This window comes from Mus caroli, chromosome 10 (genome assembly GCF_900094665.2).
Source record: "Mus caroli chromosome 10, CAROLI_EIJ_v1.1, whole genome shotgun sequence".
NCBI lineage: Eukaryota > Metazoa > Chordata > Mammalia > Rodentia > Muridae > Mus > Mus caroli.
The window spans coordinates 99,903,095-99,928,259 of NC_034579.1; the positions used below are offsets into that span (position 1 = coordinate 99,903,095).

Consider the following 25,165-nt stretch of genomic DNA (forward strand, 5'->3'; position numbering starts at 1 on the left):
AGAAAGGTGCGAAGAAAAGTGGAAAAATCACTTTCAACATCTACTTACTCCTTCTTTTGTCGCTTATAAAAGATAGAAACCTTGTGTACTCTGTGGATAGTGCATCGAAATGAACAGTCTTTCCTCTTTTGTGTTTTGAAGCAGTTTATCTGCCTCTCTTGAGCCAGACAGTCTTGGGCTTGGCAGTGCCAATAGCAGCCAAGATTCTCTCCACAAAGCCCCCAAGAAGAAAGGAATCAAGTCTTCAATCGGGCGCTTGTTTGGTAAAAAAGAGAAGGCTCGACTCGGGCAGCTTCGTAAGTATGGGGTTTTGCTTTTCTCCTACTACTTGAATTTGTCCCTTCTGAGTCTCCCCATATTTCATTTCTCACCTGCAAGTTCCTTTTCTTAAGGAGTGAGCTTTTAGTTTAGTTAACTTTGTTAAGTCAGTTTAGCTAACTAAGGCTAAATAAAAAGCCGGAGTGTATTAATGCTTATTTAATGAAATCACACTAACACTGTGAATCAAGTGTTATTATTGTCATGCATATTCTATTGTCGAGGAAACAATGTCTTAGTGATTTTCCTAAGAAAGGCCACCATAAAAGGAGCTAGTGAGATGGCTCAGTTGATAAGATACCAAACTTGCAGTTATAAGCACTTGAGTTCAGATTGCCAGAGCATATGTAAAAGTCAGTCTGACAGTACATATATGTAACTCCAACGCTGGTAGGGTTAAAGATAGGGGGATTCTTGGCACTTACTGGGCAGCCATACTAAATACATCAGTGACCCTTATGTTCATTGGGTGACTCACAATACAAAGATAAGGTGGAGAATGATTAAGGAAGATACCCACAAGCACACGCATGTGCATGGCCACACATACACACCAATATATCCATGCCAATCCCCATGAATTCCCATGCCATCCCTACAAGAGCATGCATAGACATGTTATATACATACACAAAAGGACCAGGCAAAAGAAATAGAAGAATATGCTGTCACTTAGAGCATGTAAGAATATAAAATCTTAATTATGTGAATTTAAAATATTTTTTGGCAGAAAAGTGATGAAACCTAAAAACACAAAAAAAGAAATGAGAATGTCAGACTAAATAAGATGCAAGTGGATAAAATATAATGCAAAAGTAAAAGCTACCACACTTTCTCCCTAAGAACTCTAAGGAATAAAAATGAGATTAGGATACATAAATAAAGCATTTGACGTTAAGGTAGGATAAGTTATTAGGAGTGACTAATAATAGGAATATATGAATTAGTATTTTTGAAATGATCCCAAATAAGTGTATAACTATGAAAAGAATATATAAGCACATTCATACATATAAAAATTATCCAAAATTAACTATTTAAATTTCTGAAATAAAAGATATATCCCTGATACTTCGGGAAGAGTATGGTCTTCGTCAAAGTTCCTTTTGTTGAAAAGATACCATGACCAAGGCAACTCTTATTAAAAAAAAAAAAAAATTATTTCACTGAGGGTTTGCTTACAGCTTTAAAAGCTCAGGGTATGAGCAGCATGGTGAGAATCAGACAAGCATTACACAGGAGCAGTGGCAATGAACATTATGCCCTACATCCTGATTAGTCAGCAGGAAAACAATGGTGTGGGAGGTTGAATCTTTCAGTGTATTCCCCTTTAGAGATTAGTTATTGGGAAAAGATTAAAGTGCTTTTAATGGAAAATCTTATGTCTATCTAGGTATGTTCTGGGATTACTCAATTAAAAAACCGATTATCTACACGCAATGCCACATCACTTAGATTCATGGTGTTCACGTTTGAAGTTTGTGACAGTAAATGTTTTCATTATCCTTTCCCGGACACTCATGGTGTGCTACCACACAAAGCAACTGAAGCTATGGCGAGCTGATGCACACTTGTGACTGTCATGACTCAATGAGGCAGCTGAATCCTCTTCAGCTTTCATTTCCATGGTGGAGGGATCCTTAGTCAGTGGAAACATAACATAGGAAATTAAAAGCTGTTTTTAAATATAAACCAGTCAACAATGTTTGTTTTATCTAATTTGCTGACTTATCATGGACTTTACCAAATTATTGGTCAATTTTAACATATTGTAGTATAACTCATATTTGTGCTGTAATAATGCTTGCTAAAATGAGGGTCATTTATTAACATTTTATTTAAAACATATGCTCTATATTTTAACCTTTTCCCTCTAAAATTCTTTTGGTTGACATTTACACTTAGATCTTTTTTAATATTTATTTTCAGTTGAATTTGAGGAGAAAATACTAAACCATTAGGATTTTTTTTCAAACAAAATTGTGTTTTATTGAGTTAGGATATAACTTAAAGCCTAGAAAATGCAGTCTTTTAGCAATCTAAGATTTATTTTATATGTTCAGAGGCTGTGCATTTTTAGATCAGAATTTATGAAATTATACTCAGTTATAGTTACAGTCATATCAATTCCTCCAAACTCAGGAAGTAACAAAACCCAATTCTAGTCTCACTATAGAATTTTTCTTTTCTTCCAAAGCTCCTATTGCTTAAAAAAATGATCCTGTTTTATTTAAACGTTTAATATTTTGGGGGAAAAAAGCTTTAAATCACAAGTTCATTGTTCTTTTATTACTCTGAAAACCAAAATGCCTGATTCATCCAACATCCTGGAAACTGAAAGCATCTTTTCGCTAATCAAATAGACCTGGCTCATCAATCTGCAGAGAAACCATATGGAGCCATCCAGAATTCTATGACTTTTAAGTCAGTCATTCGCTTCATTTCCATTTTAAGAGAACATTTTTATTGTTACCCTCTGATTATAAATGATAATTTATGGATATACAATAAGGCATATACACCGACGAGAGAAACGAGGCCAAAATATTCTATTACTGTGCATAATGGAAAATTTCAGATCTGCAAATGCTCCCTAGGAGGCTTTCAGTTCGTCCCTGGGTGGCTTTCCATAGAACACTGTGAGTCACTTACGTAATAAAACTCTTTCCTGCAGAATTCATTGCACATGGATATAAGGAATAAAATGCAGTTGGCCTTCTATCTCCATTACACCGAGTTGAATCTGGACAAATAAATGATGTGTTTTGATTAAAGGGGACTTAAAAAAAAAACAGTTATCTACCCCAGTAATAACATGTCAGGCTAAGAATTAAGTTAGTTTTTCTCAAGATTCTGTATTGATACTCTCCAGCTTTACAAATCAGTTTGTAAATTAAATTAATTTACAAAAAAATTTAAAGTAAATAAATGAAAAACAATAGTCACTACTTGACCATTTTGTTCTGATAATAAGGAAATCATATCATGGTCAAGCCCTCAGCCTTTAAACAAGAAAATATAAATATAGGGGTATGCAGGTCCAGGAAGTGGGAGTGAGTGGGTTGGGGAGCAGAGGGAGAGGAAACTAGGAAAGGGGAAAGCATTTGAAATGTAAATGAAGAAAACATCTAATAAAAAATAATAAAATTTAAAAAAGGATCTCAAAATGAATGTAAGCATGCAGATCAGAATTTTAGGATAGGTAGACACTATTTGCTGTTTTCCTGAAAATAATTATACTTAAAATTCTGTTCCTCATATAATAAAGTGATCCATCAACTTGCCTGACCATCACTTTTGTTGACTGCACACACATATCTATTTTCAGAGCTAGCATGTACTTAAAATCACTTTATGGAAAAAGAAGAAATGAATGACAATTAACTTCCATTGGATAATGAAGAGACTTGCACTAGTGTCTGGTGTATTGGTTAAATTTGGAGGATGGCATTTGTTATGGTATTTGAATAAAGTTATGATCAGTATCAGATTGGTATTATTTGAAGATTTCTAATCTTATGTTCACATATAACAAATCTTTTCTATTTAAAAGCATGTGTATATCTTCATCTACTTCAAAATAGTGAATAATTTTCTTTGGATGTGACTTAATGTCTTTTTTATGTACACAAAATATCAAAGAGAAAGAAAGATGTAGTATTAAGCTCACATATTTTTTTACTGTGGTTAGCAGTTTATAAATCAATGACATTATAAAATGTGTATTTCCATAACTGACACACATGAAATTTCTCTTGTTCACACCAAGACCATGCATACTACATATACTATAACATGCATATATATATATGTATATGCATGTTATATATATATATGCATGTTATAGTATGTTATATATATATATGCATGTTATAGTATATGTAGTATGCATATATATATATATGCATGTTATAGTATATTGCATACTATAATTACTTACCCCACTAGTATTGACACTAATTCAAGCATAATATTCTTACTGGGGTCTTTTGATAACAGACCTAAATTGTTTCAGGCATATATTTAACAAAGAGAAGGCCATTTCAGAATGCATGATTCTTCTGATAAGAACATAAGACTCAGCCAGGTGTACACAGTGAGTTCTAGAAACTCTGTATGCAGAACCTTCAGAAGCCAGTAAGGGTGTCTGCATGTTTAAATTTGGGACTGAAAACATATGTCTAGGTTTGTATCCAGCAGAACGTTTCTTGATGTAAGGGAGATATTGCTTGCTATTCAATTACTCACTCTTACCTTTCACTAGAAAAGTCAAACAGAATGGGCATGGGCTTTGAATATTGTACAATTGGCTGTTGGTACACATACACATTTACTATCTTCCACATCCATGCTTTTGAAAATGAATGATCATTGGTAGGTACATTTTTCTCATTGATTTTCTCAGTGCATTTGTGTGTGGGTAACGTTGTTCTTTGCTGCATGTTGAGACAGTAATAGCAGGGCAATCCTAACAGAAAACACACCTCTCACTAGTTGCTCCAATAATCCTTCAAGATGTTAACTTCAGAATGAATGCATACCTCTACTTTGATATCAAGTCTCTTCTCCACAGGAGGCTTCATGGAGACAGAAGCTGCAGCACAGGAATCCCTGGGCTTAGGCAAACTTGGAACTCAAGCTGAAAAGGACAGAAGGCTGAAGAAAAAGTAGGTTTGGAGGTTAATTTTTCTCACCGTTCTAATGCTTTGTTATGCTCCTTTAACTTTTTTGTCTCTTTTGCAAGGAAGAAAGAAATGGGAACTAACACCACTTTACAATGTTCCTGGCATTATCTCAGGCACATGGTGCCCATGTTCTACATTGATAGTAATGAACTTGATATTCAAATCAGCATAAAGCTCTTCCACACCAGAAATGACACAGTTGAAACCAGTGACCAAGACATTGACTTCAAACTGTAGTTACTTGCAATATACTTAGAAGTAGTATTGACAGCACTGTTGAAGTCAAATGAAGTTCTGATTTGGCATGACAAAATGGCAGTGATATTTTGTGTTCCCTCTTATGACAGTTATGTGTCTAGTCTTCCTAAAGGAGACTTTAGAAGGAAAAATATTTCTTCTGGCTGAATATAAAGTTATCTTAGGCAGGAACAGATTGTTTGGCATCTGTCAGGAAACCAATAGTGTATCTTTCCATTCACATGTAATATGGAACATTTAAATGACTTGTAAAATGGAAAAAAATCTTGGGCTTCAACAGCTGTTAGAAAGGGATTCCATAAATAACGTATTTTTAGCTGTGTAGTAACATTTTCAGTGACTAAAAAAGCATCACCCTGAGAGTATAGTCTTTAAAAGCATTATAATCTCTCTCTATTCACATTCTCTTTGTGAGTCGCTCCTTCTCCACTCTCTAAAACATTAATAACTTATTTTTTAATGTTTTTATGTTTCTGCTTCCTCCCACTAAAGAATAATTACTAACCTAGATATCATTTTGTGATAGATATTTTCTACTGTTACAAAACACAGACTCATCATTAGTAATAATTTATTAGTTGACAATAATTTACTGAAACTATTTATCCAGACCCAATAGAAATGCAATCTAGAAAAGAAATATTTTGAGAATGTTATATCTTGAATAGGAATAAGTGACAGATCATGAAATGTTTCTTATTTAGTTACTGATAATTTAAAGATATATATCAATATTTATTTCTTGTAGCTTGCTTCAAATATCTTAATTTGTATAAGAATGTTAAATCATCAATTTCATAGCTATCTCTGGAGCACTTTCTTCTTTTCTTTCCTTTCTTTATATTCTGGCTAGTTTACTGCAACTATAAAAAAGAAGAAATTTTAAAACAAATCTGCCTAGTGGACATAATTTATTAAAGAATACACAAAGATAAATATTCCCTTTATATTGACTATTCCATTCCAGAACTCAACAGCATATATAGGCAGTCAGTGCAGTAAGACTTGATGTGATTAAATCTTACATTTAGTCAGCACTTGCATGAAACTGTTATCTCAGTTGCAAGGTTATCAAAAAGTGATGCTTAATTTGTGTATTGATTACCTTTCAGTTTATACTCTTTGGTTTGTTATTCTCATTACATATCAGTGGCTTGTTCTTAAGCCGAAACTTCATCAATCGAGTATTTCCTGTCAAAAGTCTTGGAAGTCCTCATTCAGTTCCTGCCTTTGCTCTCTGAGTCTTTTAAGGATTGAGCCATTTATTCTCAGAATGTCATCTCCACGTGTTGTTGTCATGTTTATCGTGTGACCTCTCTGCATGTGTTAGATGGTGAGATCTTACCCATCCTTCCCTATCTTCTCTAACTAGATTATAGGTGCTTCTTTCTATCAATGGGAACAAACATCTCCTTTTTAAACATTGGCAATGGGAATAGCTGGGAATAAGAACTTTGCATCTTCACCTTCCTATCATCCTGATCATGAAGTGCTTATTTGCTTTTCTTAGTCATCCAGCCAGTGTTTTAAACATTCATCTCTTAAACAGAAAAACATAGACTGTTGTGAATTAGCCAAATATGGACTAGTGTAGACAAGCAATCCAACAAAACCAAAACCTCTCAATTTCTGAATGAGCTTCAATTCACCCAAATTTTATGTCAAGTATACATGATGCTCTTCTAAGGTTCTTCCTTAGTTGGTTTTCTCTTGCTGTCACAAGATATCTAACAATAGCCATCCAAGACAGGAAATGTTCATTGTTGACTCAAAGTTTCAGAGGACACAGTTCTTATTGAGAAGTCCAACCCTGATATAGCACCACCCACATTTAGGGTTCGTCTTCCCATTTAATTATACTACTCTAGAAAACTCTTCCCATGAGTACTCAGAGGTTTGTCTCCATGGTGTTTCTAAGTGCTGTCAAGTTTCCTTATTGCTGTGATGCTGGAGGACCACGTGTGTGCTAGCAAACACTGAAGCACTGACCTAAAACCCAGCCATAATGAATTATATGTACACTTTCTTCCTTATAGCTTCACTCTGTAGAGTTGTCATTCTAGACCATTTAACATATATTGATCCAAAGAGTTTGCATTTGTAGCGTCTTCTTTGATCCCAAGAAACTTGGTATGGGATGGGAGTAAAGCTAAAGATGTATGCTTGAAAAACACTACCTAACTCTGAAGACAACCATGGGTAAGCAGGGCACTTTTCAAAAACAATAGAAATGTTGCTCAGTGATTATTTATCTCCAAACGCATTAGTCATTGAAATTTTAGCATAATTATTTATGGTTATATTCCCCATGGTTTCTAAACATTGTATCAATTTTCAGTGAAAGTAGATGTGCTAAAACAATCTCCCACATCTTCATGTATAGTTGAAAAATATTGTATGAGTTTTGTTTATTTTTTACATCCTCCTGAACAGATAACACTACTAAGTGAACATTGATTTTGTATTTGAATCAATTTACACTCCAGTTCAGCTAGCAACAGCATCCACACTAGAGGAGCAACTGTATCCTTGGAGCACAGCAGTCAACCTTAATCACCACCAATGAATCTTTATATCAGAACTTCAAAGAGCTCAAAGTGAAGCTCTATAGATTTGGCTAATTTATTCCCATCACAGTCCTGAGGCTCTATTTCCATGCATAATTTGTATTATGTTTTGAGATGCTTCACTTTTAATCTTTAGCATTTGAAAGGTTCAGAGTGAGCGTATATCTCTAAGCAAAGCAAATGCCACTTAAATTATTCATACTCTAAGGTACCACAAGACTCTGCAACGTTTTCCACTAAATAAATATTTATCTAGTAACTGAGAGCTAGTTTTAAGTTATAAATGAGTTGGAGTCCAGAACTTGTGTTCAAAGATGTGAAGATGTTTTCCTTTCTACGTGGTGCTGTGTACTTGGAAGGAAATTTTTCTAGGTGCACTATAGAAATGGACTTCAGTTACGTAAAGTATAAAAGAGAAGCAACTGGTAAAGACTGAACCTTTAGCAGGTTCATGAGAAATCAGAGCCAGGGTTCATCCAGATGAAAATAAGAGATCATATCTCTGCAATGTGCTTTCATAAGCACGTTTATTAAAATCCAGTTAAAGTATGAAAAACAAGAATTTTCTCTACAGCCAGTATATGTCAGTCAAGGTCCATACCATCACTTATAATCTTCTGGTGGGCAGCTAACTAAAATGATCTAGTATAGTAGAACTTCTTAGAACCTAAGCCCAATATTTCCAATATTTCTCCGGGAAAATATGTCTCACACTCTTCCTCAGAACCCAGAGATTGGATTTGTGCCTGTACTTGACTGACCTATCACATTAGAGATCTGTTTTGCTCCAGCCAAGAAGAATTAAAAATATTTTGTGAAACTAAGTAAGACACAAAGACTAACCAGGAATAATAATTTACTGCTCTTGCATGAAAGCTAAAGGTAAGGGAAATGGGAGTGCTTTCTTCTGTGTATGTTTATCTATATCTGATCTGTTTGAAGAAAGGAAAAGAGTGAAAAAAGAGAGAGAGTTATTTTAATTCAACTGTAGAGTAACATTTGATTATAAGATAAGCATGATTGAACTCACATACATGCATTATGCTTTTAAGAATTATTTTGATTTAGAGAAGTTAAAATGATAAGAGCTAATTAGATACTAAAGTCCAAGTTTTTACAAATTCTGGAAGAATTTGATTTTCTAAATAAATTCTACTATTGGTCTGACTAAAAATCCTATTATTAATTTGACTTAGTAAGTCCTAAACAAACAAAAAATGAGTCCAGGACAAATTTGACGAATTGTAACACTTCATCCATTCATTTAGGATTGTTATAGCCCAATGACTTCCATGAAGGTTACTGACATTTCCATTTTACAAGGAATGTCTGCATGGAGCCACACATGGGGACAAAATACTGTACTTAAGCGCTTCCGGTTCCATGGCCATTTATCTAAGTCAGAAGTCTTTAGAGGGAACAATGAAAGTGTCGCAGTCTGAAAGCCACCTGTTGCTCTTATTTGAAACATATTCTTCAAGATTAAGACCAATGACCTTTCAGACAAAAGAAGCTGAAGAAAAGATTTGATGATTGCTAACGAAAATGAAAAGTACACACAAGGCACTATTATAAGTGACGAAAATAAGAACAGGTTTTTGTCGAACCATGTAAGAAAAAGTACACCTGAGATTTTAGAGAAAGCATTTCAGTAAGCTCCTTTATAAATGTGTCAAAAATTTATGAATTTCAATAGAGATAATTATATAATTCTCTGTCATCTGCAAGACTACTATAAGTGTACTTACTTACAGGTGCATACATATTTGTAGCTCCTCAGAGGTGGGAAGATAATTTCTATAAATTAGGTAAATGAACAATGCCTAATAAGAAATTTCACACTCAGCAAAGGTGGTGAAGGATCAAAATTCTATGCGGTAACCAGATTGTATGTGGACTTTGTGTAAAGTTCTGGGAAATATATTTGTGATTAATTCTGGTAGAAAGATTGGAGATAGGTTGAATGTGTAGAATGTGATCCCAGGCAATGCCAAGAGTTGTGTCAAGGAAAAATGTGCTCTTCTGTTCTTTTGATAAGAACCAGGGCCAAAGAGAGGCCATTGAGCTGATAAAGTGGAGCCAACTTTAACATAGAGTTACTACTGGTAATTGCAGTTCTTCAAGGAAAGTTCTTAACACCTGGAAGGGAGAGTGGAGCTGTGGCTACATACAACTCAGACCAATTGAATCAACATGTCCACATGGTAGGATTTTAATTGGAGAATCAACTTTACCTAAGAGATTGAATTAACTGCTCTTAAGTTGTCCTTGCTCTAAGATTCTGGAGTTCAATTAAGAGCTGAATTTAAGTCAAAAGAACATTTGAATGCCTTCTTAAAAAACAATCCAGCTGTCTTGCATAAGTACATTACCAGAATACATGGAATTATGATTTGGAGCTTGAACTTGATAAAGAGAAGATCTTTAGAGCAAATCAAAACACAGATACTAATTTCCAGTAAGTTTACAAAACCCAAGCCCCAGGCTTCTGATTTGCTTACATACTTCCCTGTACAGACTCTTTACAGGGCTGCCAATGTTATTTTAAATCTTGCCGGTTCCAACTCTTTCTGAACTTTTAGACCAGCGTCTCTTTGCAGCTGCAGTTCTCATGCTATACCAGACTCTCTTGTTCCAGAATGCCTTTCTACATTCCATTCTTCATATTTTAGATAAACATATTTATCTAAATTATATTTCTGAATGCCTTAAAATCCTTCAGTCATTGCCTGGATTCCTTGGGATAGTTTTCAAATACCTTCAAAAGTAGCCTCTATACTGCCATGTTGCCATGTTTCTACTTATTTCACTACCCACATCTGGCTCGGCTTATCATCTTGAACTTCATGGTTTGAAACCCTTATCAATGGATTGGTTAGGGTTTCCTCTACTGCTTTGTGTACATTGTCTCTGCTTAAGTTAATTCTTCTTATTTTATTCCATAATCATGAGTATATCTGTTTTATTTGCATCAACCAATAACAATAGTGAACAAATAAAATTCGCAAGGCTAGGCATCATTCTGTTTATTTAATATATATTACTCTTGTAGCACATGGAGTCTTTGGCACACAAACTGCTTTTCTGTAAATCTCCTAGAAAGTTCAAAAGCTGCATTTCTGAATTCCCACCAAAATTAGTTGACAATACATGACCTGAACAAGGATGATATCAATAAATATGTTAATGTGGTCAGGGGAATCTTATGATGTCTCAATTCTGGACAAAGGACTACAAATAAGTTATAAGAACAGAGCAGGAGAAATTCCTCAGAGAAGAACACAACAATTGATTACCCAATATCAAATAGGCAATCCTGAAGACATATACACACAAATAAACAGAACTATACAAACTGAGACATTACACAGATTGAGAAGTTTGTATTTGTGGATTTAGAAATTCACACACATACATATGCATATCTATATATAAATTTAGGAACAATTAAAGAAAAAAATTCAAGAATTCAAAAAGGAACAAGATGATACATGAGACAATTTTGAGAGTGAAAAGTGAAGCAGAAATGATATAATACTATCATCTCTAAAAACAATATTTTTAAAAGGGAAGCATACTGTTCCAGGTACTACATGGAATAAAATTTCAGGAAATGTATTTGTTTACAAAAATAATGCTTTCTGTTATAATACATGTATAGATACAATACACATATTATTCTATTTATAAAAATATTACATTCATGAGAAAAAAGCCATGCAATAATCTGAACACATGAAATACGAGACTATAGTGTTTATTTATTTAAAACTTATCTCTCTAAAATTTAGTAATAAATAATAATTGTTTTCCTTTACCAAATGAAGAAATTCCAGTAATTACGCTACATTTAAATACAGTGCTGACCTTAGCCAAGGATAATTCAATATATTCATTGTAGCAAATATAGTATTACATATTAGCTCTACTTTCAAATGACTTTACCTTGGAAGACCCAGATCAGCATCTATTCACCCCACATACAGCATTGACAATAAGAAAAAAAAAGCCATCCAGAGTTTAGCTTGGTGGTCTAATGAGTTTATTCAATTACTTTCAAAAGAATGGGTGACTCCAAGGTAGCTACCATCACTAAAATATCTAACTCAAATGTCTTAGTCAGGGTTTCTATTCCTCTACAAAACATCATGACCAAGAAGCAAGTTAGGGAGGAGAGGGCTTATTTAGCTTACACTTCCACATTGCTGTGGCTCATCACCAAAAGAAGTCAGGACAGGAACTCACACACTGGGGGAACCTAGAGCCAGGAGCTGATGCAGAGACCATGGAAGGATACTGCTTACTAGATTACCTCCCCTGGCTTGCTAAGCTTGCTTTCTTATAGAACTCAGTACTACCAACCCAGAGAAGCCACCACTCACAATAAAACCTACTCCTTTGATCACTAACTGAGAAAATGCCTTACAGCTGGACCTCGTGAAGGCATTTCCTCAAGGGAGGATTCTTTCTCTGTGATAACTCAACCTTGTGTCAAGTCGACACACGAAACCAGCCTGTACACTCAACATGAGTCAGGATTCATGAAAACCTGATTCCTGAAGACGATTCCATGAAGCTTGTAGAGTAATACCTTTCAACCTTCCTAATGTCATGACCTTTAATACAGTCCTTCCCATTGGGGTGACCCTTAGTCATAAAATTATTTTTGTTGCTAGTTCATAACTGTAATTTAAATACTATAGTGAATCATAATGTAAATATATTTGGTTTCCAATCATCTTATGCATCACCTGTGAAAGGGTCTTTCAACCCCAACAGGGGTCATCCAAGTTTAGAATCACTGCTGTAGACAATTTCAAAAGAGTCTTATAAGATTTATCAGCTCAGAACTTTTTAAGTTCTCTTGAGCTTCCTGTTTCTGAGTTTCCCTGCTTTCTCTTAGATATAAATTCAATATGAAGAAAACAGCTATGCAATAGTAACTACATTTCTTCTAATTACTTTTCTTTTGTTCCCTTATATTGAAAAACAAAACTTTTTCTGACATAATATATCCTGATTATGCTCCCTCCCCCCATTCCTCTCAATTCCTCTACAGTATCTACATTTCTTAAAGTCTTTGAAGAAGTATATCCTATCTATGGCCACTCCTGAAGCAAATTTCTATTCAGAGTTGACCCACTAACGTTCCATCATTTTATGGAATAATAATTTTTAGACTCAAATGCTTCTCACTTAAAATTTTATGTAATATATATACATACACATGTGCAGACATACTCTAATATATTCTGTAAATTCTACATATTCTAAATATGAGTTGACAGTGTAGGTTTGTTTGCAAAGAAATAGTTAAATTCTTATGGAAATAAAGATTTCATAATCTTTTTAAAAGACTCTAGAGGATTCTATTTTCTTGAAGTTATTACTAACAATCAAATATTGAATAAAGTATTGTTATGATGAGCTATACCTATACCTTTTAGACATGTTGTTTGTCCTTAATAAGGATCACTAAGCACTAGATGCTAATTATTCTTCTGAACTTACCTATTTGGACAGATCACTGGTTCCTAACACCAGTCTTTATTGCTTAAGTTTAGTGCAATGATCTTTTAATAATATCTTTCTTTCCATATTCAGTATACTTTTTATGTCCTCCCTTGCCCCTTCTGTGACTAATATTTCATGTACAGAATTTCAGTAAACTGAAGAAAAAAATGTTAAATTTCCTTACTCTGCTTTTATCTGTGAGTCCTATCCATAGCCATCAATGAATTTGCATGTTCTACTATGTAACTCAGGCTGTCTGAGTTTCTGGAGAAAACTCTCAGTAGGGAAGTGTACCTGGTTCATTCATGTGCCTTCCATGCCTCCTAGGATAGTATTGTTCTCTCACTGATACTCCTCCCACTTTCTATGATTCTTCTTAGTGAGTTCGTTCTTTTCCAACCACTCAACACTCGTCTTCTGCTTATTAGTTTACAATGCATCAAGGAAAGGGATGGAAAGACAGAAAGAAAAATACCACCAGAAAGCTAGACTACTCTACTTATCCAAGACTATTTCTACCTATTTCCTAGGCCATTTTATGATTAATTATTCCAATCTTACTGCATCTGTGACTTTAGCAAGGCCAAAAAATTTCTAAGGTTTACAAGACTAAAAGATACACTATTAATGCTCAATAGAGAAGAATTCACAATAAGTTCAAGTGCATGTGTGATTTCAAGTGCAATCTTTATTACACTCATCTATTCCAACTACTTCCCACTCTTTCCTGAATTTGCTAATGATAAATGAATTAAAGTATTTGTGACTCACAAACTTGAACCTTGGGAAGCAAGAGATTTACTGAATGAGCAGCTTCTCATTTGAATATTCAAATCTAAACTTGACTGGTTTAAAAATTAAAAAAAAAAAACAGAGGTCCTAACTTTTAGCAGACTGTATAGACTCCATTGGGTCAATTGAAAAAGTTAGTCTCCACTAGTTAAACTAACACACCACACACACACACACACACACACACACACACACATACACACACTACACACAAAGACACATACAAGCGCACACACATAGACACAAAGATACAAACAAACACAGAGATACAAATAAAACACATGGAAATACAGACACACATACAAACTCACACATATACACATAGAGATACACACAAACACACAGAAACATACACACACAAAGACACAGAAAAAAAATACACACAGAGAAACACACAGACATGCACACAAAACACAGACACATACACACACACACACATACAGTCACCACACAAGCACACACATAGAAACACACAGACTCAAACACAAAGCTCATATACTTAACAAGCACAGACACACAGATATACACACATAAGCACACAGATACAAACACACATAAAACCCATAGACACACACAAACCCACTCAGACACACATAAGCACACAGAGACACATACACAAACACACAGAGACATACACACACACGAACATAGAAAGAAACACACAGGAAAACACACAGACCTGCACACAAACACATAGACACACATATACACAAAGATACACATATATACACAGAAAAACGCACAAGCACACACAAACAGACACTCACAAGTACACAGACACACACACACAAACAAACACATACAAACACACACACCAACAGACTTGCACACAAACACATACACACACTAATACACACACACACACACACAGACCCATATGAATGTACACAAACATGCACACGAAAACCATATGTTAATTGTTGGGGCTGAAAGTAAACTAAAGTTTCCAAAACATATCATTATTAGACTTATTTTTTCATTAGTAATAAAACTTATTTCATTATGAATACATGAAACCATCTTTGATTGTTACACTCAATGAATCCTTAACTAAAGAAAGCCTGTTCTTGAAAAAAATCTGTATTCCTGTCATCGTACATCTGGAACAATATGATAGATATTAAAATAATAATATTCATAACTTAATGTAAGCAAATAATTGTAGGAAAGGGTAAATTAAGATATATAAAGGAGAAAAATAAATACCTTATATAAAAGAGGAATATTATATATATATACATGTGTGTATGTATACATATTATATTAACATAACTAGGATATATATATATATATATACATATATATATATATATATATAAGCTAATACCACACAATCTCACAGACATTTTTCACTTTTTAATCTACACATTTTGTTCTTTGCATAACACATTTCTGAGCTAAAATACTTAATTTTCTGAAGTGAGATATCAACTCAGAATTCATTAAGTATTGAAAAGAAGAAACTCTAGGCAACTGATGAGATACCAAACAAATCAAACAAACTGATAAGAAATTCAACAACCATGAACTCCACTTTGAAATTTGTCTTTTATATTGATTTTCAGAATTTCTATTATTTTTATATTTCAATTGTTTTTCCATAACTCTTCAATCTATAATTTTTAAAAGTATGACAAATGAAGACCTTAGAACTATTAATGCTTCCCTGTGCACAAATTTAATCAACTCGTGTCACTGACAAATGATACCTCAATCACAGTCAGGGTAAGGGTGATTCCTTTGCTCCTGGTCATAATCCATCCGAGGTCACTATGCAGTTTCCCTGGAAGTCTCAGAAACTGCTGTATGCCTTTTGTTCAAAGTTCACAATACAGCACACAGTTGTGTTGATAAAAAATCCTGTTAACATGTATAAAATTATCTCTTTTAGGTCACATCTTATTTCTGTTCCATGTGTGATGTGAAAAGAAATGACTTAAGTTTCTTAGGATATTGTGTTGCCAATTTTTAGACATTTACGTTTTGCTTTATAAGAAAACTTAAAGAGCTTGCTGCAGCTGTCCCGGATCTGAGGCCAAAGAATATACATTTTCTCAAAGCTCCCTGGTTTCTCTGAATGAATGCCACTGGGGGAGGCATGTGCAGCGTGTTCTGCCACGCATCCAGCTTTTCTTTATAATAGCTTTGCAATCAAAAAGGAAATGCTTTACTTTGCCTAATTTCTGAAATAAGATTTTTCTGCCTCATATTTTGTTATATTGAATATAGTTTATAAGTTGTAGACACAGTTTCATTTTCTATAAATTATTCTATGTTTTGTGTAGAAATTTTTAAAATATTATTCTCATGACTTTTTGTTGGATTATTTAACTGCCATATTTTCTAAATGCCTCTACTACCTCCAGGGAGTAATTGGCTAAGTTCAAACCTAAATTTGAATGAGATTGGTTTTATAGTGATCTCAGTCTTGTAGGATTGAAAAATCACCCATTTTACACCTTTTCTAAGCAACATTTATAAATATCTATTCAACTAACTAAGTCTCCCACTAAAGTCCATATAATTGGATTAAATTTACTATTTGGTTTTTTATAGTGTAGATAAAAGAGAATGTAATAAAAGAACAGAAGATAATCGAGCTGTTTTGTATATTCTTCAGTTCTTATTACAGGTGTACATGTCTTTTAAAAATAATAATTATTGTAGAACTTGTTAGTATAAGATTTCTGCAACTGGATAAAGTTGTATAAAGCTCCTGCTAGCAATTTTATCAAAATATATATATATGAAAAATGGAATCCAAATATTCTGACCCTCAAATTAGTGCTTTTTCCATTTAAGGTATGTCTCTCTGCTTTGAAGTTTGTCTTAAGATTTTACAGTGTCCTTCAAAGACTGTAGACTGTTAAGTAAGGCAATTTCCCTATTTATAATATGACACACATATGGCCACAGGTAAACAATATTCTTTGCTTTCCTCCTGGGATGTACTAGAGGCTAAGAAAATTTGGCTCTGCATGTTTCAGAGTGGCTCATACTAAATAATAGATTTAATGGTCAACTGCCAGACCTGCCTTCAGCTTAACTAGCCTTCCTGACATAGTTTGTGAACCATGGTGGAATAAAAACAGTACTACCACTACTGAACTATTTTCTAAGGCACCATGGTGTTCTCCCATGAGATTTCTCACATCTGAAATGATGCTGTTGTTTTATTCCATGGCTTTCTTTGGATTGAAATGTATCCATTAACATTTGTGTGCTTTTCTTTTCCACCCATCCTTCCCCATCTCATGAAAAGCACATCGGGGTAAGTTGACTCACAACGACTGCTGACCGTGTTGATTTTCAGCACCATCTTTTATTTTGTTTTATTACCTTTAGTACTTCTCTTTTCAGTTGTAACACAAACTGCACTGCCTCTGACCTAAAATGAAATTCACGATGGTCACTCATTTATCCACAGAAAAAAGGGATCATTGGTTCAGAGAAATATTGACATTTGAATTCCACTGGCCTTTCAGACACTGTTAGTGCTTACTTCTCTGGGATGCATGCAAAGTGACCCTGCAGACTTTATCCCACTAGCTCTCAAGTTGAGTCTGGCTTCGGGAGTCAATGGAGCTCTCTAAGCATCAAGTTGCGCTTTCAAGATGAGCTTTACCCCCTCTGTACTGCACATCTGAAAATGCACTTTCCTTGGGCACGTGCTGTGCTTCTTTAATATTATATTCAGGAGAGGAACTTGTCTGTTTTCAGAACTTACTTAGCTAGAACTGGTAAAGGGTTGCATTCCCCCGGCAAGGTTTTTATGATGGCTAAGCTAACCCTAGTTGTTGGCAAAATCTGTGCCTTTTCCAAATGTTTATTATTTTAATGGATATTTTCTTAGTGATCCAAAACATAGTTCTCAAATAATAGTTTCAAATGTAACACCCCTCTTTCATGGAAAGGAAAAAAAATCACACAAGTTCTCATTGCTAGACAAAGAACTATAGGCAACTAATGAATATTGAGAAAGAGAATATTCTTCTCCAGGGAAGAGCACACCAATTGGTTATCCAATAGCAAATGGTCATCTGGAAATCGTGTGTGTGTGTGTGTGTGTGTGTGTGTGTGTGTGTGTGTGTGTGTTTGTAAATATGCATATATACATATACATACATATATATATATATATACATATATATATATATGCACGTATGTATATGGTAGAGTGTGTGTGTGTATATGTATGGACCTAGCATATAAAATTATATAGGCTGATGAGCATATATTATTATATAGACTAAACAGGTTTTAGGTATATATTTAGAATATTAAGTCATATTTGGGTATTGGGGCATTTCTGGGTGGAGAGGCAGGGTTTATGTAACAACAATTAAAGAAAAGAAAGTTGTCACATCGATAGAAAGTCAAAGAGAAGCCCAAGAGAGACTTGAGGAAGGAAAGGCAGATGTAAAATGGTGGAAGTATATTTTAATTTCAACTTTTTTTTCTCCAAACTCTGATAAGATTTTAAAAAGTGAGAAAAAAATAAAATTTTATTATTAGAAATAAAATTAGGGTATTCATATAATAAGCAAAGTTTTAAAGTAATAGGCAAAATATGCAGTGCATTTTTAAAGCATTTATGTCTGGTAAATTTATTTCCAGTAAATGTTCTATGTCTATCAGGAAGTGAGTAGAGATTTCAGACTGCAGTGTCAAATAAAAATGACATCATTTAATGGAAAGTAATACAAGCCTCCCCCCCACCCCCCAGTTCTCAAAAGCAGCATGGCTAATTGTATTCCTTAAACACAGTCAGCATACGTGTTTACTTCTTTTTCATGGTTTTGAAAGTGATTACATTCAAATAAATTGAAGGAGGAAATTATGTAAATCCAAACTCAAACTCACAAATAAATTACATTTCTTCCCTGATATTAGCACCTATATTCCAGAGTTTCTAGAATAAAAAAAAAAAAGGTTTAAATATGGATAAATTCAAAGCTTGGTATGAAAGTACCCAGTATCCTGACACCTACATACTCCTTCCCATACATATTATCGTTGTATGCTGTAGTTTAAAAATCAATCAACATTGTTAATTTCGAATTTGAAACTCAGATTTATGAAGCCAACGATATGTTTAAGTAATCAGTGTTCTGAGGCATCTGATTGGGATTTTGGATGTATTTCTATTCAGAATAATTATGTTAATTATGATACGATTTATCAGTTTGCAGATGTTTCATAGATTAGGTGGCACCATACAGTATTCACCTTTGCATTCAAGAATCCCAACTTTCAGATGTTAGCAGGATATCCATAGATTTGATCAAGAAATACAAATTCCTTCATAATAGAGTAATAAATTGCACCCTCATTTCCTATGTAGTTCAGGCTGGCATCAAACTGATAATTTTCCTACTTTGGCCTCTCCAACATTTGCATTATAGGGCTGTGACTTTATGCTTGTATGTAGCATACCCACTCTTTAGCTGAACTGTGAGAAGATTAAATCGTACCCTGTCATCTGTTGGATTCTAATAGATTTGACACTGAATAACTCTATGAAATCTAGGAACATTTCCTAATAACACTTTATTTGGAAGACATAGCTGCTGACACAACATTAAGAACTTATGATTAAATTGTCGAATTGCCGCTGATTGGCCCCAGTCGGCCTCCCTCAATCTGTGGAAGAAATTTTGGAGTTCCGGTTACAGGTGGGCAAGGAGTTGGCGATGAAAAGGAGGTGACAAACAGACATGGACACAAGGGAGTGCTGTATCTGGATGTGATTCGTCTCAAAGCAAGCACCAGTCTTATAAGTGACTTTTACACAAAACAGGAATGCATACAAAAAACTAACAGGAACCAACTGGGATCCGCCTTTAATCCCAGCACTCGGGAGGCAGAGGCAGGCGGATTTCTGAGTTCGAGGCCAGCCTGGTCTATAGAGTGAGTTCCAGGACAGCCAAGGCTACACAGAGAAACCCTGTCTCGAAAAACCAAAAAAAAAAAAAAAAAAAAAAAGAAAGAAAAACTGCAATCAAAAGCAGCCACACCTAAAGTCAGCTTAATCTTAGAAGCCAGGGGCAAGGACTTCATGTCCTTGCCATACTTCCAATTCCAGTCTATTGTATAGTCCACCTTCCTGCTTAAATTCCTGTGTGTATGGGATTAGCTCAGCTATCCATGATCAGGGTCAGCTCAAGGACTGCCTAGGACTGGTGAAGAAATCTAACTTAGCTATATGTCAAAATCAATCCTTAGAGGCACTTATAATAAAACAATATTGAGGGAAAGCACATAGATCCTTTCACTGACTAAAGCAAGGACAGATTTGGAGCATTCGTTATAACAGGATGCCACGGTTCCAGGAGACTAAGTTTCTGTGAACTTTTCACCTCGGGACTATGTCCAGGTTTCTAGGCCTGTCACATGAGTCACTACTGTAGTGTATGTAGCATCGAATCATTTGAAAATTTTCTCAAGCCACACATTTATTTCTCTTAGTTTTAACTAAGTTCTTTCAATGAAGTACACTGTACCATAAACTCTCAAGTCATGCCTTTCAACTATGAGATGGCAGTAACACAGGTAATCACTGTAACAGCAAGTTCACAGATTCGATTTTTGTTCTATTAGCTATTTCCATCATCTTCTGGGCAAGACACAGAACTCAGTAGGAATGGCAACGTAAAGCAATCTTCCCATGGTACACAGATAAGAATCGCCAGGCATCACAGTGGACAGAAAGACATAAATGAGTGAGCCTCAGGAAAGAGAAGCTGGGACGTATCTTTATTTTTACCTACAACAAGAAAAACACAATTACTCTCTTCATTATTTAGCTTTTTAAAAGTTTCAGATTTTGTGGTCAGATTGTTGGGGATTAAGCCTTTGATTTTCTCCTCCATTTCTGATTGTAAGTAACATCTGTTCCTGTGTTCACGTGTGTCAATACACAGCATAGTGAGTTACCATGGAGAGTTAATTCATTTATATGACCCTATATACATTCACTTGCACTTAAGCTAGACAAGGCTTCACACATATTTAATGATGAATGAATGTTATCTCTTATCATGTGACATGCAGTGATTAATTTATCTACCCGTAAAACCTTTGTTCTTCCAAACTACTGTGGAATGTCTTGCAAGAATATGAAGTTACACAATTGTAATGAGAAAAAAATGATAGATAAACTCCTAACATAATACATTTTTATATACCCAAAACAATTCAGACATTTAAAAATTGTAGTAAAATAGCTAGGATTTATTCACATTGTATTTACCTAAAAAATAATGAGTTTTCTTGGGAGGGATCCTGCAATCATAATAGGAAGGATAGAACATGAGATACAGCTGAAGGATGAGTTTGAGTTGTGATCAAAAATGGTGTAAAGTATTATTTTGCGCCAAAAAAAAAAAAATCTGAAAATTGAAACAGAGAGAAAAACAGCTAACACGACGAGAAATCTTCCCCTCTATTAAACAGAGATAGCAATATAAAACTTAGTTTTATAAAGGAAAGTTTTCAACTCTGGTTCAAAGATGGGGAAATGGCTTAAAGGTTGCTTAAAGTAAAACATAGGCTGATTATACTACATTAGGTAGTTATTGGTAACAAGACACATCTATTGACTGTTTCCTTTCTGTGAGCCATGTCAGTTTTTACATTTATTCTCATGAAACTTTCAGGCCTTTGAGATAGGTACAGTTCAGCTTCACTATACACTGAGGAAACAGGGCTATAACCAAAGAAGGAGAAAAAAAAAACAAAAAACAAAAACAAAAAAACATGCAAATATCCAGACACAAGTTAGAGCACAAGAATCAAGCCCAGACAATCCCAGTTTAGAGACCAAACTCTCGTGTATTCTATTAAAATTTTCTCTCTCCTAGGCAGATATTTTTTCATGGCACTAGAAGAGTCAAGCCTAGGGGGAGAAAGGCCAATTATAGGCTGAGCTAAAAAGCATGGTGCCAGTAAAAACCAAAGCCAAAGGAAGATACAGTACAAATCAGTAAGGAAAGATTGGCAGGCATTGAAAGGATGGTAAATGAAATGGACAAGTTAGAGACAGAGGAATAGTACTGTGTCGTGGAGAGGCCATCATTCCACAAAGCGATGGACCTAAAATAACTCTGTAGACAATAATCTGAAAATAAAGTTCTTTTTTGATGACAGACCTGTGCACATTGTCAAAAATATATAGTGAGCATGCATTATCCCCCACAGAGTCTGTGACTTCCTGAGAAAATAATGGATTTCATTTTTCAGAGATGCGAATCTAACACTGATCATTCAGGTTTTGCCATTTGATATGTTTTTCTGAAAGGCAGCTATTTCAAAGAAATTTATTAACAAATAATTGTTCAGAATCATAAATTATGGTAGTGTTGTTTTGTAAATACATTATAACAGAATCATACAATCTGCCCATCCATCTGTTATGTGTTTTTGTCTGTGTAACGGTTTTGGTATCTATCTACTAATATAACATTAGAAAAAAAAAGGAGATTGTGAACAAATTTATTCCTTTTTGGACCAAGTTTCTAAATAAATCTAGTCTGGAAATTCATAAATTTTCTTAAAATTTAGGTATGGTAGATCAAAATACAAACAAATTGTGTTAATTAAATATTTTATCCAAGAGGCTGCTCTGCTTGTTGTCATGTTACAGCAAACTTAAATTTCATTATATATACATATATATACATATATATATATATATATATATATATATATATATATATATATATAGTCACTGAACTACCATACACTATTTTTTTATTATTTTTATTAGGTATTTTCCTCATTTACATTTTCAATGCTATCCCAAAAGTCCCTCATACCCTCCCACCCACTCCCCTACCCACCCACTCCCACTTTTTGGCCCTGGCGTTACCCTGTATTGGGACATACAAAGTTTGCAAGTCCAATGGGCCTCTTTTTCCAGTGATGGCTGACTAGGCCATCTTTTGATACATATGCAGTTAGAGTCAAGATCTCCAGGTTAGTACTGGTTAGTTCATAATGTTGTTCCACCTATATAGGGTTGCAGATCCCTTTAGCTCCTTGGGTACTTTCCCTAGCTCCTCCATTGGGGGCCCTGAAACAAAAGGATATACCTTCTTCTAAGCACCTCATGGTACCTTCTCCAAAATTGACCACATAATTGGTCATAAAACAAGCCTCAACATAGACAAAAATATTGAAATTGTCCCATGCATCCTATCAGATTACCATGGACTAAGGCTGATCTTCAATAACAAAATAAATAATAGAAAGCCAACNTTCACGTGGAAACTGANCAACACTCTTCTCAATGATACCTTGGTCAAGGAAGGAATAAAGAAAGAAATTAAGGACTTTTTAGAGTTCAATGAAAATGAAGCCACAACATACCCAAACTTATGGGACACAATGAAAGGATTTCTAAGAGGAAAAGACAGCTCCGAGTGCCTCCAAAAAGAAGCTAGAGAGAGCACACATTAGTAGCTTAACAACACACCTAAAAGCTCTAGAACAAAAGAAAGCAAATTCACCCAAGAGGAATAGACAGCAGGAAATAATCAAACTCAGGGGCGAAATCAACCAAGTGTAAACAAGAAGAACTATTCAAAGAATCAACCAATTGAGGAGCTAGTTCTTTGAGAAAATCAACAAGATAGATAAACCCTTAGCCAGACTCACTAGAGGGCAAAGGGAAAGCATCGTAATTAACAAAATCAGAAATGAAAAGGGAGACAAAACAACAGATCCTGAAGAAATCCAAAATACCATACACTTTTAACAGGTGGGAATATGAAGGCTGGTGAGGCTTGGCTCATATTCTGGATACAAGCCCATAAAGAGAACAGGCTTATTCATCCACAATAGAATGTTCCCACTCAGAGCAGCCATATTCATAGGACCAAGAAGGTTGAAATAGAACTGGTAAAAACCATTCTGAATGGAGTGGAAGGCACAAGGGCAGAGGAAGGAAAATGCAAAGGATGGTGATATCATGTTAGAACACATAGAAGAAATAGAATTTAGCATAGGATCTGATAGTACTAGGAAAACAGGATTCAGTAGTCAGTGAAATTATTACAGGAATTTGAGCTCTGTGCTAACTTAATAAATGTTTCTGCTTAAGGATTTTGATCTGATAGTGACTTATAAAATGACTTGTATTAGGAAAGTAAGAAAAAACTGGGACAGGAATTAGTATGTTTAAATATCTATTGACAGTTACATGGTCTTATAAGTACTCTCACATTCCTAAAACTTACATTGAGTTTGTCTATAATCATCTGTAAGCATGAACTTAAACTACCTATAAAGAAATTAATAAGTAACCAGAGATATGTAGCAGATAAGAAGAAAATACGGGAGTCTTTTGGCCATCCACTTAAATTTGACTGAATATATTGCAAATGCTTGATTCCCTGTCCTAATAGCCTCTCACTATTTATACTTTCAAGTCCCACAGTTGAATCATTGTTGTTCTTTTTTAATATTATTTTCATCATTTACATTTCAAATGCTATCCCCAAAGCCCCCTGTACTCCCCCCCCACCGCCCTGCTCCCCAACCCACCCACTCTGGATTCCTGGCCCTGGCATTCCCCTGTACTGGGGCATATGATCTTCGCAAGACCAAGGGCCTCTCCTCCCATTGATGGCCAACTAGGCCATCCTCTGCTACATATACAGGTAGAGACACATGTTACTTGAGAACTGCCACAGCTATTTAACTGCATAACTCTTAGTTCTGGCCTGTTCCAAGTCTATTCCACTGTCAATGGCCAGCATAACCTTATAATGTACACAGCACGCAAGAGCCCTGTGCATTCAGCATCTGATTGCTTCTGCTAGCACTCAGAATCCTCTGCATATAGCACCCTCATGCCTGTGATCTCTTGACTCTCCAGTTCTATCTGCCTCACCCCATTTTTCATGATAGTCCAGCCTTGATTGTCTTTCTTGCCCAAACATTTAATTCCACACCTTTCACTCAAAATACATTTCATTTATTCTCCTTGAAATACTTCTTGTGTTTTTGAGAGCATAAATTTTCATCTCA

At 34.8% G+C, this 25,165-nt stretch overlaps 1 protein-coding gene across 36 annotated transcripts in view; it reads left to right on the top strand.

Annotated features, from left to right (window-relative positions):
• Positions 1 to 25,165, top strand: part of Ppfia2 (PTPRF interacting protein alpha 2) — a 460,521-nt gene that overhangs the window by 393,895 nt on the left and 41,461 nt on the right. For 12 of the 36 annotated variants that reach the window (XM_021175011.2, XM_029482325.1, XM_021175012.2 and 9 more), the window contains 2 exons: positions 142 to 296; positions 4,892 to 4,985. In XM_021175011.2, the coding sequence (XP_021030670.1) occupies positions 142 to 296; positions 4,892 to 4,985 (249 nt within the window). Of the gene's footprint in view, positions 1 to 141; positions 297 to 4,891; positions 4,986 to 17,396; positions 17,406 to 25,165 lie in introns of all 36 variants that reach the window. The other 24 variants (XM_029482317.1, XM_029482323.1, XM_029482322.1 and 21 more) reach the window with 3 other exon arrangements.